Source organism: Doryrhamphus excisus, linkage group LG5, assembly GCF_037039965.1.
Source record: "Doryrhamphus excisus strain RoL-2023G ecotype Guam linkage group LG5, RoL_Dexc_Guam_v1.1, whole genome shotgun sequence".
In the NCBI taxonomy this organism is placed as follows: Eukaryota; Metazoa; Chordata; class Actinopteri; order Syngnathiformes; family Syngnathidae; genus Doryrhamphus; species Doryrhamphus excisus.
In genome coordinates, this window is record NC_136361.1 from 2,085,533 (window position 1) to 2,101,770 (window position 16,238).

Sequence of the window (16,238 nt, forward strand, 5' to 3'; positions counted from 1 at the left end):
ATTTTCTAATGAAAAAATTATGACTTAAATACCAAAATCATTGCTGATGAATTGCACGTTTATATTTTTGTTGGTGTTTTTATGAGTTGTTTAATTGTATTTTTAAAATTGACAACTGGTCTCCTTTATGTGGCGTTTACATCAATAAAACAATCTTACCTTCTTACTTGTGATCTCTCCTAACAAGGAAATGTGGACGTCATCTGCAATTTCTTGGTGCTAAAACACCAACTATATAGCATTTGTTGTTGTATTTTTAAAATGTATGTGCTGCTGCCTTCTTTGGTCTCAATGGGATAAACCTGGATAAATAAAAAAGAAACGTTTAAATAATGGACTCATTTAATGTAACAGTGAATAATCTGTCACTTTTGTACAACGGCTGCAATGACGGCTACGATGGAGGACATTTACATTCAAAACTCACTTCTAAGAAGATGTTTTAGTGTAATTCTAAATATAGATGGTACAATAGTATAAAAGAGGAGGCTAAACATTCACTCCCAAAACGGAGTTGATAGAATAAACGAATGGAAGTGATTCATCAGTGGCCACCAGCTGAAGACTGGGAACAAAAGAATACAGAAGTACAGAATCAGAAGTCGTGTATCTTTTTTTTTATCAACCAAAAAAGAAGGAGAAGATCCTTACCTTAAGTTTCTCAATCATGGTTTTGTTTAAGCCTCCGCCAAATGCTCGCAGTAGTTTGGGTGTGGGCGGTTTGGGTCCAAAAAGTGCCAGACCTTTCTTCTTTTCTTCTTCGGCTTTAGCTGCTGCTGGACCCTTGGCCTTCATTAATTTCCTACACACACACACACACACACACACAATATTTTCATAATTAGAGCAAAGAAACCCTTTTATGGCTTCCTAAATACATTTTGAAGTCTGGTATGCCTCACCATGTCTGACATTACAGGGGAATTACTGACACCTAGTGGCCAGTGCAGAATACTACATCTGCCTTATATTTCTAATTTACTTGTAAATGTTTCATTTAGTCAAAAATGTACTTAAATCTGCACATTTTTGACTGATAATAAGCCGTATTCAACCATGAAACAGTGATGATTTATTAATGAATATGTTTTTGAACAACCGTGGCCGTGAGAGTACATTTGTGATGAAACAACACATCTGTCTCACCTTCCCTTGCGGGCCAACACCTTCTGCGACTCCGGGTAGTGGACGAGAATATCAAACAGGTCTTTCTTCTCCAGGACAAAAAGGTTGGCAAAACCGTAGGCTTTGACATTGGCTGTGCGTCTGTTCCCTCCGTCTTTGGAGGACTGCAGCAAACTGTGAGGGTATCAAACCTGTCACATCATTGTAGGCGACCTGTCACGCATGCACAGGGCTCATCTGACCTGATTTCTCCAAACACGCAGCCGGCCTTCAGCGTGACAAACACGATGCTGTTGTCAGGCCCCCCCACCACCTGCACGGCTCCACTCTTGATGATGTACATCTCTTTACCGATGTCGCCCTGCACAGGAAGCAGAGTGCTACTCTGGAGTCGACCAAGCAGCGCTGACTAATTACCTTCTTGACGACAAAGTCTCCAGGCAGATAGACGATAGACTTGAGTCTCAGTAACATATCCACCAACATCTGCTGGTCACAACCCTGCGAGGAAAAGCAAAACAGCTCATCTCAAGAGTGAAAATGATTCTAATTCTTAAGTACTAATTCTGAAGAGGCCCCCACCTTGAAAAGGTCAATCTTTTGGAAAGTGGTCAAGTTGATGTCCACGGCGATGGCGGTTCTCATCACCAAAGGCATCTTATCCAGCAGCTCCGACTCATCTGGAAACAGCAAAGTTCACTTTCACATAATGACGGATGTGCTGACTTGTAAACAAACATTTGATTGGACAACTGATCAAATCCTCATTTCTTGGAGTTCTTTCCTCCGGCTGTGCACAAACTACGTATAGTCAAATGTAAATTATGTAAATAAATGAAAAGCAGATATGAAAATAAATGATTGGTTATCGGCACCAGAACCTGACGATTGTTTGGTTCGGCCAATATGAACCAAACAATGCACCTGATACGTACATTAGTGGGCGTGGCTTAGTGGGCAGGTACATGCCAGGTGTGGGTGATTAGCAATCAAGTGATGCTGCCATAAAAGAGGCAGACGGCACCCACTTTCTCCCTTTAGCACCAACGCTCTCAACCATTGCTGTGGGAGGCCGAGATGGTAATGCTCTTTGTTCTTTGTGCTCTTTGCTCTATCATGGCGTGTTAATTGTGTTAATTGCCTAGTGTGGTATGTTTTACCCGGTCTGTTTTTTGCCTTTTTGGTATTTTTTCGTAATTTTGCTTCACTAGTTTTAGCTTTGAGGATTCTTTGTTGTTCCATTCTCAGTTTTTTGTTAGCCCTGGAATTTAATACTTAATTTTCTTTGACCAGTGCCTACCCGTTTTTTATTGTCAATTAAGTATTTCTCTGCTCGGTGAGTTATGTTAACCGTTTTTTCCTGGTTGCAGACCCAACTGGTGTTTAAATTTTCCTTGCTGCAGCCTGAACTCCGTCAGTAGCTACAGAGAGCCTACATTGATGGATGCAGGGAAAGCTCCTGCAGAAATGGCAACATTTGATGTCAGTAAGTTTCATTTCCACTTTTCTCCGTGAAATAGAATTTGAGGCATACTTCCTAGCATTTGAGCGGATTAGCTGCTTTGAACTAGCCTGTGAGTGTTTGGGCCGTTTTGTAGTCTGGCAAAGCTCAAAGATTATTTATGACAAGGTCACGGTGGCCATTTTGGCACATATGAGCTGGTTCCTGAGGCATAGACGGCAATTTCAGTCTTAAAAATTGTGCGTGTCCGCAGTAGACACACAAACTTCTCATTAGCATTAACGATGCACACCTGTAACTTAACTAAGTTCCAACATTAAGGCTAACTCTTGACAACACTCATACTCTTATGGGAGCTCATATACAGTAAAGTCTCGTTATATCGATATCGGTTATATCGAAGTACTGCTTATTACGATACTATTTTCATTTCCCGGCAAATTTCTAGTCTTTGATATTAGTTCCGTTAGTACGATACCCGGTTATAATAATCCGGTTACTACGATGCCCTTTTCATCTCCCGCCAGCCAATTTGGTCTGCTTATATCGATACAAAAGCAGCTTAAATCAATCTTTGCTTAAGGATTTCAATACCAAAAAAGAACACGGCGAACGGCTGCTTCCAGTCAACTTTATTTTTCTCACTTCCACCACCAGAGCGCAGCACACACACCGATTCCCGCACTTCCTGGTTCACAGGTCATGCTTAACCCGCCCCACATAGCTGGCCAAACACATGCCTGCAACAGAAGAACTAACTGATGTAGCATACACACCTATTCCAACGAAGACAAGCGTACAAATACATGTATTTGTGTTGTATTCAGATATCTTTTTATCGCTTGCAATAATCAGTTTTTCATATGTACATGCTGGCGTTCGTGGTTCGAGAGAAACACGAACGCAGTTGGTTCTTCTCTTGCAGGCATGTGTTTGGCCAGCTATATGGGGCAGGTTGAGCATGACCTGTGAACCAGGAAGTGCGGGAATCGGTGTGTGTGCTGCGCTCTGGTGGTGGAAGTGTGGAAAAATAAAGTTGACTGGAAGCAGCCGTTCGCCGTGTTCTATTGAAATCCTTAAGCAAAGATTGATTTAAGCTGCTCGACATTGTTCTATATTATAGAACAATGTCGAGTGCATTATTGCCCACTTTTAATGCAGTTCGGCGTAGGATCGGATATATCGACAGTCCGGTTATATTGATATTTTTTCAGACTCCTGACAATATCGATATAACGAGACTTTACTGTACTTCAAGTAATTTGAACATTCCTTCTCACTGACCCAGCATGCCCTGTGCGTCCCAGGTGTAGGTGTACCAAGTGCGGACTCTGTTCTGGACCAGGGAGGGGATGCGATTGGTCACCATGTAGGACACGGTGCCGTCCATGGAGGAGCGGAAGTAAGTCTGTCCCGCCGTGGCCGCGCCGATGACATCTCTCATCTGAAGCATTGAGAAGACTCATGAAGAAAACTGCTGCCACATTTTTAAGCACACGTGAAAAATCTGGCAGCCAAATGCTAAAGGGAACCATTAAAAGATGTTGGGATGTCACTGCTAACGGGTGTGGTTCATCTACAATGCGGACACATGCTAATCTCATGCTAATCGTTACTTCTACGCTCGGCCTGTTACCTGTCCGATCAAACTGGAGAACACAAAGACGCCCGTGAAAAAGTTAGTCATCTGAAACGCTATCTCAAAGACGGTGTGGGGCTCATTAAGACCCCCGATGTTGATCAGACTGCGCACGGCGAAGTAGTAACAGCGCAGGTACCTGTGGAAAGGATGATGGCGTTAGAGGGCCCGCCGCTACGCCGACGGGGTGCTAGCTCATGGAGGAACACACCAGCTTCACTGCTTCATTGAATCGTTTGATTCCCTTGATAACTTGCTGCCAGTCGTGTTAAAAAATGTAATGATTGAAAGAAAGCTGTGTAGTCCCCACTCAGCAATTGTCATGAAAAATGAAAATCTTCATATTAAAATGAGTCAAACTGGTCCTGAAAAAACAATTTGAGTGTGTTTGTGTGACAGAGTCATGAGGACTACAACAATAAACACAAATGCTAACAAAGACAGGAAATATTCCAGTGGAGAATCTACCTGGCCAAGAACGATGGACATAAATAACGCCCCAAAAAGGTAATTAGTCATCTGAAACATCATTCCAAACACGCTGTCAGGGAAAGGCAACTCGGCGATCATCAGCAGGGACTTCTCGGCATAAAAGAAGCAGGCCAGGTAACTAAAGCAGTGGCGGCAAACAAGGAACATATCGTGAATATTATTTACATTTCAGGCACTGGCTTTTGCTGACTATCTGAAAATCCCTGCTACCCTCGTGTTTAAACATACTGTCGCTACAATAACCCCCCCGTCTATCAAGTGTATAGGACATAGTACTGTACTTACGCACTTCCCAGGCCGGAGTAGACCCACTTGGTTTTACCGATGCCCTGGTAGTCTGAGGCCACGTAGTAGATGCAAGCGTTGATGTGGAGTATGAAGAGGAGGTAGCCGATGGTGCGGATCACTCTAAGAGCAGAGTCAAGAAGGGAGTTGATAGTACACACAGTACATGCAGTATTTGTACCAGGAGGTCGGCGAAGATGTGTACATGTACATGTTGGCAGGTGTGGACAGTGATAGTTTAAGGAGCATAAAGTTGAAATATTAAGGGGAATATGGATTGTAATGAGAAGTCTAAATTTTATGAGAATAAAGTCAATACTATAAGGAAAATTTCATTTTAGTTGCACAGACTTGAAACAGACATGAAATAAATATAATACGAGAAACATACAAAAGAAAATAAAGCTGTAATTTCTGGAAAATGAAGATAGAAATAATGTTATATTATGGGAATATGTCATAAAATAAGTAAATAAATATAAATAAATAATAATAATAAAAAAGCTAGCAGAAAACAGCTGTTATGTTACAAGAATATAGTCAAAATATAAAAAAATGTATTGCAGTGAGAAAAAAGTTTTACGAGAATAAACACATCATAAAATTTCATTTTAGTAGCATAGAGTTTAAATATATTCAATGGCTTGTTTTTCATTGGTTTGTGGCACATTGCAGAAATACATTTCAAACCACAAAACTACCAAAATGGGAACAAAGGGGTAATGTTTTTTTAAGCCTTTTTGTAACATTTAAATATACAGTGGAAGAAATGTCACTCTGCATCCTTTCATTTTCAGTGTATGGCCATCTGCCCCTACATCACTGGAATAAAATCCAAATATGGGAATAAAGTAATAATATTACAAAAAGAAAACGCACAGAGATTATTTCTAAAGAAAGCTGATATATGTGGAAAAATATATCAAAGTGGCCCTAAAAAGTTGATACGGGCATGCCTTATGTCTTATGTCTCACCTCCAGATGTAAGCCTTGGCCATGATGCTTTCCAGGCGGTCGCTGAATTCGAAAAATTTATCCACCTGGGGAAAAACTTTGAAAAGTCAACCCTGTAAAATAAAGAGATGTGAAGATGTGAAAGGTCTTCCGATATTCACCTTAAGCAAGCGATTGGCTCGGAAGATGGACTTGAAGCCAAACTGCAAGTAGAGCAAGTCCAAGGGTAAGATGGACACCACGTCGGCCTGTTTCGGAGACAAACACCAACAGCTCATCCACAAAATACAAGCTTTATATCACCAAATCTACGATAACACTCCATACCATAAATGCTTCGCTTTCTCTGTAGTTCTTCTTAGTCATTGCTCCGTCTTTCTGTAAAAAAACGACTTGAATTGAAGAAGCATGCGGCAGGAGGGAAAATGGAAGACTTACAATGATGTCTCCCGCTTTGACAAACTGCTTGCGGGGCTGGAAGATGATGCAGTCGGTGAGGTAAATCAGGTCAGCCAGCATGTCCAGGGCAAACCAGAACGGGATGGAGTCCTCCGTGTGGTAGGGGAAGCACAGACGGGCGCTGATGAACCAGGTGTTGTAGTTGAAGGCCAGGGTCACCAAGCTCAACCAGGCGATGTAGCGCCGATCTGCAACGGAGGTGAAATCAAGAAACTGCAGGGTGAAATCCCTCACTTGAACCGACCTGTAAAAGGATCCATCGTGGTCCCGAGTACTGAATCCATACAGCCCTCCAATGGTTTCAGAAAGGCATCCACAGCAGTCCACGTTTTCTCCTTCAAGACCACCTTCAGGTCTTTCTTCTCTTTCACGGTCGTTTCCTCCGCTTTCTTTTTCTCCTCCTCTTCCTTCTTCTTCTGCTCATTCTCCTTCTTTTTCTTCTCCTGCTCCTCCTTCTTCTTCTTGTCAGCTTCCTCCTTTTGGATCCGCTCCTCCTCTGCTTGCCTTTTCCTCTCCTCAGCTACTTCAGCGTAGCGGTCTCTGCGTAACAGGGGTGCTGGAAGCAACATCAGACAACATCCTGGTTTCATCTCAACCATCACAAGTATTATCATGGAGGAGGGAAGAGTTAGTACTGACTGACAGGCGGGCTGATCTCTGGTGAGGAAGCATATTGATCAGTCACTTTCTCCTTGTAGATGTGAAGCCTCTCTCTCATTCGCTTGACGATGGAGCGGAGCTGCTCGTCTGAATAGGGGTTGACGACAACCGGGGGTGGGGGTGCTGCCTCCATTCTGAATAAAGAAAAACTCTCCTTCATAACAGTACATGTCATGTTGATTGCAACATGCGGCTGCAGTGCCCCCCAGTGGTGGCATTTGCTCAAAACATCCTGGAAGTGGAATTTCAACGATTCATACATTGTTTGTGTCGTGTATTTTAATTCATAACGGCCTAAATACGATTGAATGGAAACATAATTACTCATAAGCTATTGTAATAAACAATTTGAGCTAGATTTGGAAGCGTATGAGTAAATATACAATAAAAACAGCCGAGGGAGATAGTTCGAGAAAGAGGTTTCAATGACAACGTACCGCCATGATGGTTAATTTCGAAATCCCAAAGTAACCACCTGACTAGACCTAGCCAATCACATTTAACCCGGAAGTGTTCTCACGTCCTCCGGAGGAAAACAAAGACGCTAGCTGTACTTTACGACTTATTATTATTATTATTGATCATCCAACTATGCTGGTTAAAGTTAAATTAGGGGAAAGTCCATCTTAATGGTTCAGGTTAAAAGTTTACCACGTTGTGAAAGCAGCGGTGGCATTTGCAGCTCACCTCATTAAAAATGTTTTAAAAATTTGGGGGCAAAAAGGGCAAATTTAGTGTCAAAAGAAAAACATTGCATGTTGACCCTAATAAGATGAACAGTGATTCATTTTGTTACCATAACTGAGTTCACCCTGACACTGGCACCAATTTACAGGTCCGCCCTATCCATGTCATCTAATGAAATTTAGCAGCAGGTCCTTTCATTAAGAGAAGTGTTTACCAGTGCCAGGATCAAGTCAAATGTGTTTTTACCTGTCACCCATTAGTTTATGCTGCGGGATGAGAAGTAGCCACGGTGAGCCTCTTAAATCGCAAAAGCTGAAAAGCTTTTAATCCACTTTGGGTTTATCCTTGTTAATATGCATGCTGCTGCAGGGCCTGGAGATCTCACATGCTGTGTTCATCTCTGAGGGCTTTCTCTGTCTCTCGCTGTCATCTTGCCAAGCAATCTGATTAATTAGCCGTCCTCTGAGTAATTAATTTGATACTGGGTTGTTGTGTGGAGTGTTGTATGAGTAGTAAACACAGAAGACATACTCCATAGTTGTTGGGATACGGTGGTAACAAGCAAAAAAATGTATACATTGTCAAATTTGACGAAACATGCATCCTTACCCCTCAGGTCCGACTTCAGGGTTAACTGGAGCTGCAGTAGGGGTTGGTACTGGTGCTGGGGTTGACACTGGTGCCGGAGCTGGAGTAAAAAGAGTATTTTCATAGTTGGAGCATAGGAAACCTGTTAATCGTTTCAATTCATTTTTTAACTTTAGAGCCCTCAGGACATGAAATAACACCCCTATAGTCACCTCTACACTGCTATTACCCAAAATAGTGGACACAATAAGGCAAAATAAGACATTTAAGACATCACGCTAATGTGTGTTGCTAAGGTGCGTCACTGCAGCACTATAATATTTGAGCGAAAATCTACGGTAATGGGCAAAAATGGATTGACACAATCAGTCCTGCACAAAGCAAATCAATCTGGCAGGTTGATTCATCAATAAAGGAATAAACCTTACCTGGAGCTTTGGCCATATTTTCCTGACCAGTCGGTTTTGTGTCCTGCAAAACAAAATCAGACAGTGAAGCATGATTGGATAACAAATAACAAATTGTCTATTTTTGATGGAAAAACATAAAACTGATCTCCATCATAGGCACAATTATAAATACTATAATGAATAAAACTGAGCTTGGTTAATTGACTGTGATTATTTGCTTGTGCTTGAGTTTAATTGGAGTTGCTGTTAAAGTTAATGGAAGATAGTAAATGATTATTGACAAGCATGGCAAAGAAAATGATGGTTATTACGGCAGGAAGCGGTGTGCGGTGCATCAGGCTGAGAGATGTTTCCAATAGTTTACCCTTCCTGTGAGCATGGCCATTGTGCGGTATCTGTATATCCTAAGCCAATGGCAGGCTTGTGAGGTTAAGAAAATGACCTCTACCTTGCTTGCAGCTGGAGGAGGATCAGGGGTGGGCACCGGGTCGGGACCCACTCTGGTAGTCCTAGGCGCTGCTGCTGGCTGTGGGCCAGCGAGAAAGCCCTTCAATTTGCCAAACAACTCGACTCCCGTCTGCAAGTGTGACGGGAATGTGCTAAACAGGGTGGTCACGGTGTGTTACTGTTTTTAGCTGCGCTAATACTCTTGCAGAGAGAATAGCCCCCGTCACCACCACAAGTGACATCTAAGCCCATCACCATCTCATACCAGGTCCCAATAGGATTATGGCTGAACACAAAAGCTCCCACGCCCACCCCCCAGACTATGTACTCACAGAGTGGGCATCACTGTAATCCATATTTAGGATTTCAGAAATATGAAGAAACAAATTCCTTGTTTATTAATGGATTTTTTTTGTAGTTAGAGCATAGAAAACATGTTAACCTTCTAAATACAGTTATTAAAGCCCTCTAGTCATGAAATAACACCCCTATAGTTACCTTTATACTCATATTGGCCAGTTATCACCCAGTGTTCCCTCTTCTTGTTCCTCGTTTATTTTTTTATGTCTTGTGGAGGCTATTGTCTCAGTAATGTAGTGCTTTTCAAATAGTGGGGGGGGGCAGTGAACTGTCAGGACTGTCAATATTAATGCAGACCTGCCAATGTGTAGGAATTTATTGTACTCAGCATGCAATGTAATTGAGAATACTGCATTAATGTAACACTACTGACGCCTAGTGGCCACTGTGGAATCCTACATATCATAACCTGTCTTTCAACATGTATTCCAGGAATCAATTAAAAAATATATATTTTTAAGAACAGATAATTGTGGATAGGCATAAGACTGGATGTCCAAAGTGCAGCCCGGGGGCCATTTGGGGGACTTATTATTCACCTGCTGCACGTTGTACAAATAAAATAATTAAAAAAAAAACATTTAAAACGGAGCAAAGAAGCATTGTGTAATAATGAGTAACACAAAGCTGTGGCTTTAAATATATAAATGGCTCTTTTTAAGCTTCATCCTTGTTGGAAAAAGTTTGGACACCCCTGGCTGCATTCCCCACCGCCACCAGAAGAGGGCAGCAGATCCTAGCATATCGCTTCCCTTTTAATTGCCTTCTTTCCAAGAGCCATGAAACAATTTCCCTCAGACGAGGCCAGATGTTGCTGAGATTTATACTTTGCTCCAAGCAAGTGAAAAGACACTAGTGTGACTTATAAGCATTTAAAAGACATCAACATCTGCTGCCATGACACAACATGTTCCAAGAGACTAACTACATACATATTTGGAGAGGCGACTGCAGTTAATTATCATCCTTTCATTTCCTATCGCTTTTATAGTCTACTTAAGGCACCCATGGTCATTTTTCACTGATGCTAAGATAGGAAAAGGGTCGTTCTCGCAAGCTGTGTCTTGCTCAATGACAGGATTCTAACCCGTGAGCGGCCGTAATGAATCTGAAAGAGGCCTGCCTGTTAAAGTCAAATTTAAGTTAGTTAAAAATGAAGGGAAGAACCAAGTATGTACAGAAAGTAAGACTGGAAAGAGAAAAAAAGAGAGTAAGAAAGGGAAAAGGAAAAGAAACAAAAGTTTGAAGACACCATGTCATTTGATAGCATCATAAGTGTCTCTAAACTTTTGCAAGTAAGTCACATTAATGTCGAAAAGGATTTGACAAAATTCCATGTGCGAGTGAGAACAATGCATCAATTGTGTGTCTGCCTCCACAACAGTCGTATTTAAGTGTTGCACAGCTCTGATTGTGCTATGTGAGTGCATTTGTTTGCACACAATTTCTCTGCCGTCTTTGGAAGGCCGGCGTGTGATTCTCACGTTAGACAGGTCACCTCATTAAGACACTTCCTGTCTGCCAAAAGGTCAAAACGTTGTTGAAAAATCTTACTGACAGGGTCAACGGTCCTGAGAATTAGCTGCTGTGAACTTGAATGACCTCGGCTGCGACGTGGACATCACGGCTGCCAACAGCTGCAGGATATTAGAAGGAACAGACGATATGAATATTAGAACACAGCAGAAATGACATATTGGCCTCCACCATGAAAGTACGCTAGCGCTCATCTACAGTGTGGACGTGTCAGCATGATCAATGGCACTGCTGTTTGGCGGGGAGGCTTCAAGAATGTTAAGTATTTATATTAAAAACCTTAAGAGGGACATTTGGTGCCAAAAAGGAAAACCATAACAAGGCTTGGGCTGCACAGTCAGGAGATGGGAAGACCTGGGTTCGATTCCGGTTCACCTCTATTACAAAAACATTGGTGACCCAAACTGTCCATAGGTATGAATGTGAGTGTGAATGGTTGTTTGTCTATATGTGCTCTGTGATTGGCTTAAAAATGCTGAATAAACTTCCTTCAATGGGTGTTATCTACCACCAGCATCTCCAAACACCAGCACGTGCATGCACGCAAGATGCGGAGGAAGGTGAAGGTGAGCGGAAGGTGTGTCCTTCATCTTGTCTTGCGCCGCCTCTGCAGATGGAGACATTGATATCAGCGCGTTCTGGCCTGGAGCCACGTCCAGATGCTCCCAATCCAAGCTGTAGAAGCCTCTATCTGCATATCTAGGCCCCAGACGCCGGTAGTAATCCGTCATGCCTCTGGGGAAGTGTTTGTGTGGAATATCGGACACTCTTTAATTGCGTACATGTGCCTGAAATACAGCCACAATTACTGCATCGCAACTTTTACACGCTGTGGAACCAATGGGTGTTTTGAAAGAGATTATAAGCTGTTTTGATGGTTTTATCACAGCGCTCAGCCGGCAGACATCTGTTTACAGCAAACACTATAGTGAGATGTTTGCTAAATGTCCCTGCATGCGCTGCTGTGCTGTGATGGCACGTCTTATATGCTCTTATATTGGAGGTGGAAACATTTGATATTCATTCCCCCCATTGTTTGTATCCCATGGCCACTCAGCAAGTCTTACAAAAATGCGATATGATGTATTTTATATTAGTTTGGAGTGTTACAAGACATTCATCTGCTTACAGTATATGGCTTAAGTGACGAAATAAAAGACTTGTTACGCTCATCAAAGTAATTCATTACTTAAATAAAACACATGACCCAAAACTATCGTCAGCTAGTTTGTGCACTGTTGGTGAAAATCCAACAATTGAACTCAGTCATCCTGAGAGTCAACCTAATGCAGGGGTGTCCTGGGGGGGCATTTACCGCCTGCAGCTGTCTTTAGTGGCCCTGGGCACACTCTAAAAATAAAAAAAAATGGGGGGAAAGAGCAGTAATTGGGGTAAAAGTTGTATTACATAAAGTCAGAATATTATGAGAATTGTTTCAAGAAAAAAGCTGAAATATTTGTAAAAAAAAAAAAAAAAGACAACTGCAAAAAAATTAGGTGGGGAAAAGATTCACAAAAATATTCGTAAAAAAAAAAAAATCATACCATCCTACCCTGACTCTGTTCTGTAGACTTGGACGCGCTAGGGAACTAAATATCTATTCCCTCGACATAACCAAACCCGGCTTAGCAAGTTTGAAAAAGATGTTTTCTTTACTATTTCTCAAGCTGTTGGGCCTCGGTCAGACTTCGAAAACCCCTGAGACACAGCGATGCATCTTCATACCGAAGTTCTTGCAGAACCAGTTGTACAGAATGCTATCTCAATAAATACAGTTGAATATTATTGATATAGTCTCTTACGGAGTTCCCAGTCGAATCTGGAGAAACCACGCAGAAGCCCCTCTCATGTTTATCATAACACGGCGATCGTAAAATGGATTTATTTTGCTGTTTTTATTTGTAAAGAAAAAAAGACCAGTTTGAACTGGTTTCATGCAAAGCTAGGGGTTTAATGCGGTCAAACAGATAGGGCAGCTTGACTTTTACCATAGACTTGCTGAAAGGCAGCAAACGTGTGTGTGTGTGTGTGTGTGTGTGTTCACATTACTGCTGACCTTAAATCACATCCAAGAGCATTGCAGTTTTTCCCACTTATGTCTGCTGCCTCACCAGGTTTTCACTTTCAGAAGGGCAGCCTGCACACACGCACACACACACACACACACACACACACACGCATACGTACGCGCACACACACAGCCTTGTTTCCGTGAGAGCCTGACTATGTGCCAAACAGGAATTGCATACTTTGTCCCGCTCCTCGTCATCCTGCTGGGACGCGGCACCTGCCCTTCCACTTCCACGGCCAAAGTCGGCCATGTTAAATGTTGCATGCCTGAGGCAGGACGTTCACACAGGATGAGGTTTTCGGCTTCAATTGATTGATCATGTGGAAAACAGAATCACAATGGTTACATAAAAGAACAGGTTTGGGTGTCCAAAGTGCAGCCCGGGTGCCATTACCAGTCCATGGTTGTTTTTTATTGGCCTGTGGCACATTCTGAAAAAATTATTTAACACCAAACCTAAAACAAAAAAAACAGCAAAAATTGAAAAAGATGCAGTAATTTTGCCAAAATAAATATTCCAAATTTTAAAAAATGGTAAAAGAAAAGTCAGAATGAAAATTATGAGAATAACATAGGGCAAGGAGCAAGCCGTGTCCGTGAGTGATAGGAAGAAAAGCTATGACTTGCTTTTGGAGAGGTCTGGGTGGAAAATACCATTTGATGTGAGGTCTTTTTGATATATTTTAGAACATCTTGAACATGCACAATGAACAACATGAACAAAAATGAACAAAAAACAAAACAGATGGCCCCCGGGACACATTTTGGACACCCGTGGCTTAGGCCCTGACCCCCCACCACTACAGTAGTTACCATGCTGCTAACTGTCATAAAAATGTCCAGTTGATAACTAAGCAGCGTCTCGATGTTCTTAATAAACTTCCTTGGGTTTTCCCCAGCAACCAAAGCGGACTGAAACATATTGAAGCATTTTGTAAATAATCAAGAATGTTTGCCAGAACTCTGGGTGGGATTGAAATCTTGTGTCATGTGGAACATAATTGAATCAATCGTCTGGCTGATAGACAAACCAAACCAAGCTGCAGCCTGTCTGTGCTCTACAGATATAGAAACGTTTTTGACTATACGTATATAAAACACATGGAAATGATGGCTTTGCTTTATCATTAAAGGTGGAGCACACACAGACACAAACAAGCATCCCCACTCACGTTCACACCTTCCCTGAGTGGGAACACAACCCAGGCAGGCTGCACGGAAGTCAGCCGTGGGAACTATATTATTTATCATGGCATTTATTTTTGCTTTCTGGGTTAGCGAGTCGTTTGAGGACTCTGTAGAAGGCCAAAGGAGGTTGTAGCATCATTCATTACCAATGCATGAACTCCTCACTCCACAATTGCCTATGAAGCGCCTCCAGTCTAGTGATGAAACACGAGCGAGACTGAGAGCCCCCCCGGGCGTTGGAAAATTACACAGTACATCTTACTTTACTTTCTCATGCCATATATACTCTGTATACAGTATAATGTATATATTCAAATACACAGTACGTATATAGGCCGGTCATCATAACACATCTTGCTGGATGATTGGTCTACAAATGATTACTGATAAACAAAGGGTGGGCAAACTATGGCCCGGGGGCCACATGTGGCCCACTAAGCGTTTGAATCCGGTCCGCCAGTTGCTTTTAAGATTTAAACTTTCAAGTCGCATGTCTTATTCAGTAAAAAAAAAAAAAAGACAAATAATTCAAGGCGTACTGAATTATAAGCGTAAAATCGTGTGTGTTAAATATATGTTCTGGCCTCCCGCACAATTTTGTTAACGCGGCCCACGAGTCAAAGTTTGCCCACCCCTGTGATAATGTTATTGTCACCATTACTTCATGAATGTAAAGACAATACTGTATATGGCATCATAATACATTGTATCCAATAGTAATAGTATTTCAAATCGAGGGGGCCGCTAGTGGGGCGTGGCTAAAAAGACTTGCAAACCACTGCATCACACACACACACACACACACACAGCATATGAAACAAACAAGCCAACACTCAAACTGCCTGTTACCATCGAGCAGCGCCATCTGATGCTCAGCAAGTTTGCACCGCTAAGACGACAAATCACTCGTCGTACATAACGAGAGTTTCTTCTCAGAGAAAAACTGCTATTTGTATTCCGGGATTGACACAAAGACCAGCAGCAAATTGTAAATGCATCAGACAGGACGTGTGGAGTGACGATTGCTTCTTCTGTGGCTTATTTAGTCACAACGGGTGACTCACAATGAAGCTAGGTGTGTATGCATGTACGTGTGTGTGTGTGTGTGTGTGTGTGTGTGTGAGAGATGAATTCAAACGAACAAACGATGCCTCCTTTTGTTTGCGTTATCGCCCTGTAATGAACGAGTGCAAATATGTTGCATTACTTATCCGAAACAGAGTGGAACATGTTCCATTCCTATCAAGACTGAATCTTAATGTGAAGTAGTAATAATATCTAAGAGTACCTCCAGTTAGTTGGTATATGCTAGAATCAGGACGGTGCATGATATGCTGCCTGCCTAGTTTGGCAAGATATTGGCAATGCTGGCATCACATGATCTACGCTACACTGGGGTCACAAATGCGGCATGCAAACTCAGTTGAGGGGAAAATATATTAATATATTCCCTATGAACAGACAAATGATGGTCAGGCTCACATGCCGAGACACCCATGGCTACACCCAAGGCTATTTGAATCAGGTTATAAGTATGTGGAGGACATGTTTCGGAGACGAGAGGCATCCAGCACATCCGTGTGACGTGAATGTGCATCTTAGTGAGTAATTATTTTATAACGATGCAATAGCAAAGCATATTTACTGACAGAAAGCGTCCCTTTCCTTCCAACGCTTATTCCACCTGAAATATTATCACTCTAATCTCTTTCTCCGTGCTCACAAAAACAGATTTCCTCTTCACAGTGTGTACGCTTCCTTTTTTCCGTAATTCCCATCATCTGTCTCTCTCTCTTTTGTTAACAATTCAAGGACTCGGGGCATGAATCAATCTCGGCGTCCTCGTGTAAGCTGCTGGGATTCATTCCAAGCTTG

The 16,238-nt window shown here is 42.1% G+C and overlaps 1 protein-coding gene across 1 annotated transcript; it reads right to left on the reverse strand.

Annotated features, from left to right (window-relative positions):
* Positions 1–324: 324 nt before the first annotated feature.
* cngb3.2 (cyclic nucleotide gated channel subunit beta 3, tandem duplicate 2) lies at positions 325–11,835 on the reverse strand. Its single transcript, XM_078790489.1, has 19 exons — positions 11,613–11,835; positions 9,210–9,385; positions 8,780–8,822; positions 8,373–8,451; positions 7,056–7,210; positions 6,661–6,972; positions 6,396–6,604; positions 6,285–6,335; positions 6,119–6,205; positions 5,979–6,043; positions 5,004–5,126; positions 4,224–4,365; positions 3,872–4,031; positions 1,708–1,805; positions 1,543–1,626; positions 1,368–1,486; positions 1,147–1,299; positions 652–802; positions 325–565 (listed from the first exon to the last, which is right to left on the reverse strand). Exons 1-19 carry the CDS (start codon positions 11,833–11,835, stop codon positions 545–547), a joined length of 2,451 nt encoding a protein of 816 aa, XP_078646615.1. The 3' UTR covers positions 325–544.
* Between the last annotated feature and the right edge of the window lie 4,403 nt (positions 11,836–16,238).

What these genes read in the sequence shown, in the direction of transcription:
- cngb3.2 (XM_078790489.1), bottom strand. Translation starts at nt 11,835, where the DNA reads ATGACGGATTACTACCGGCGTCTGGGGCCTAGATATGCAGATAGAGGC. An exon ending in AGAGATCAGCCCGCCTGTCA is followed by an intron (nt 6,973 to 7,055) that starts GTCAGTACTAAC and finishes TGTTGCTTCCAG; the next exon opens with CACCCCTGTTACGCAGAGAC. An exon ending in GAGCCAATCGCTTGCTTAAG is followed by an intron (nt 6,044 to 6,118) that starts GTGAATATCGGA and finishes GTTTTTCCCCAG; the next exon opens with GTGGATAAATTTTTCGAATT.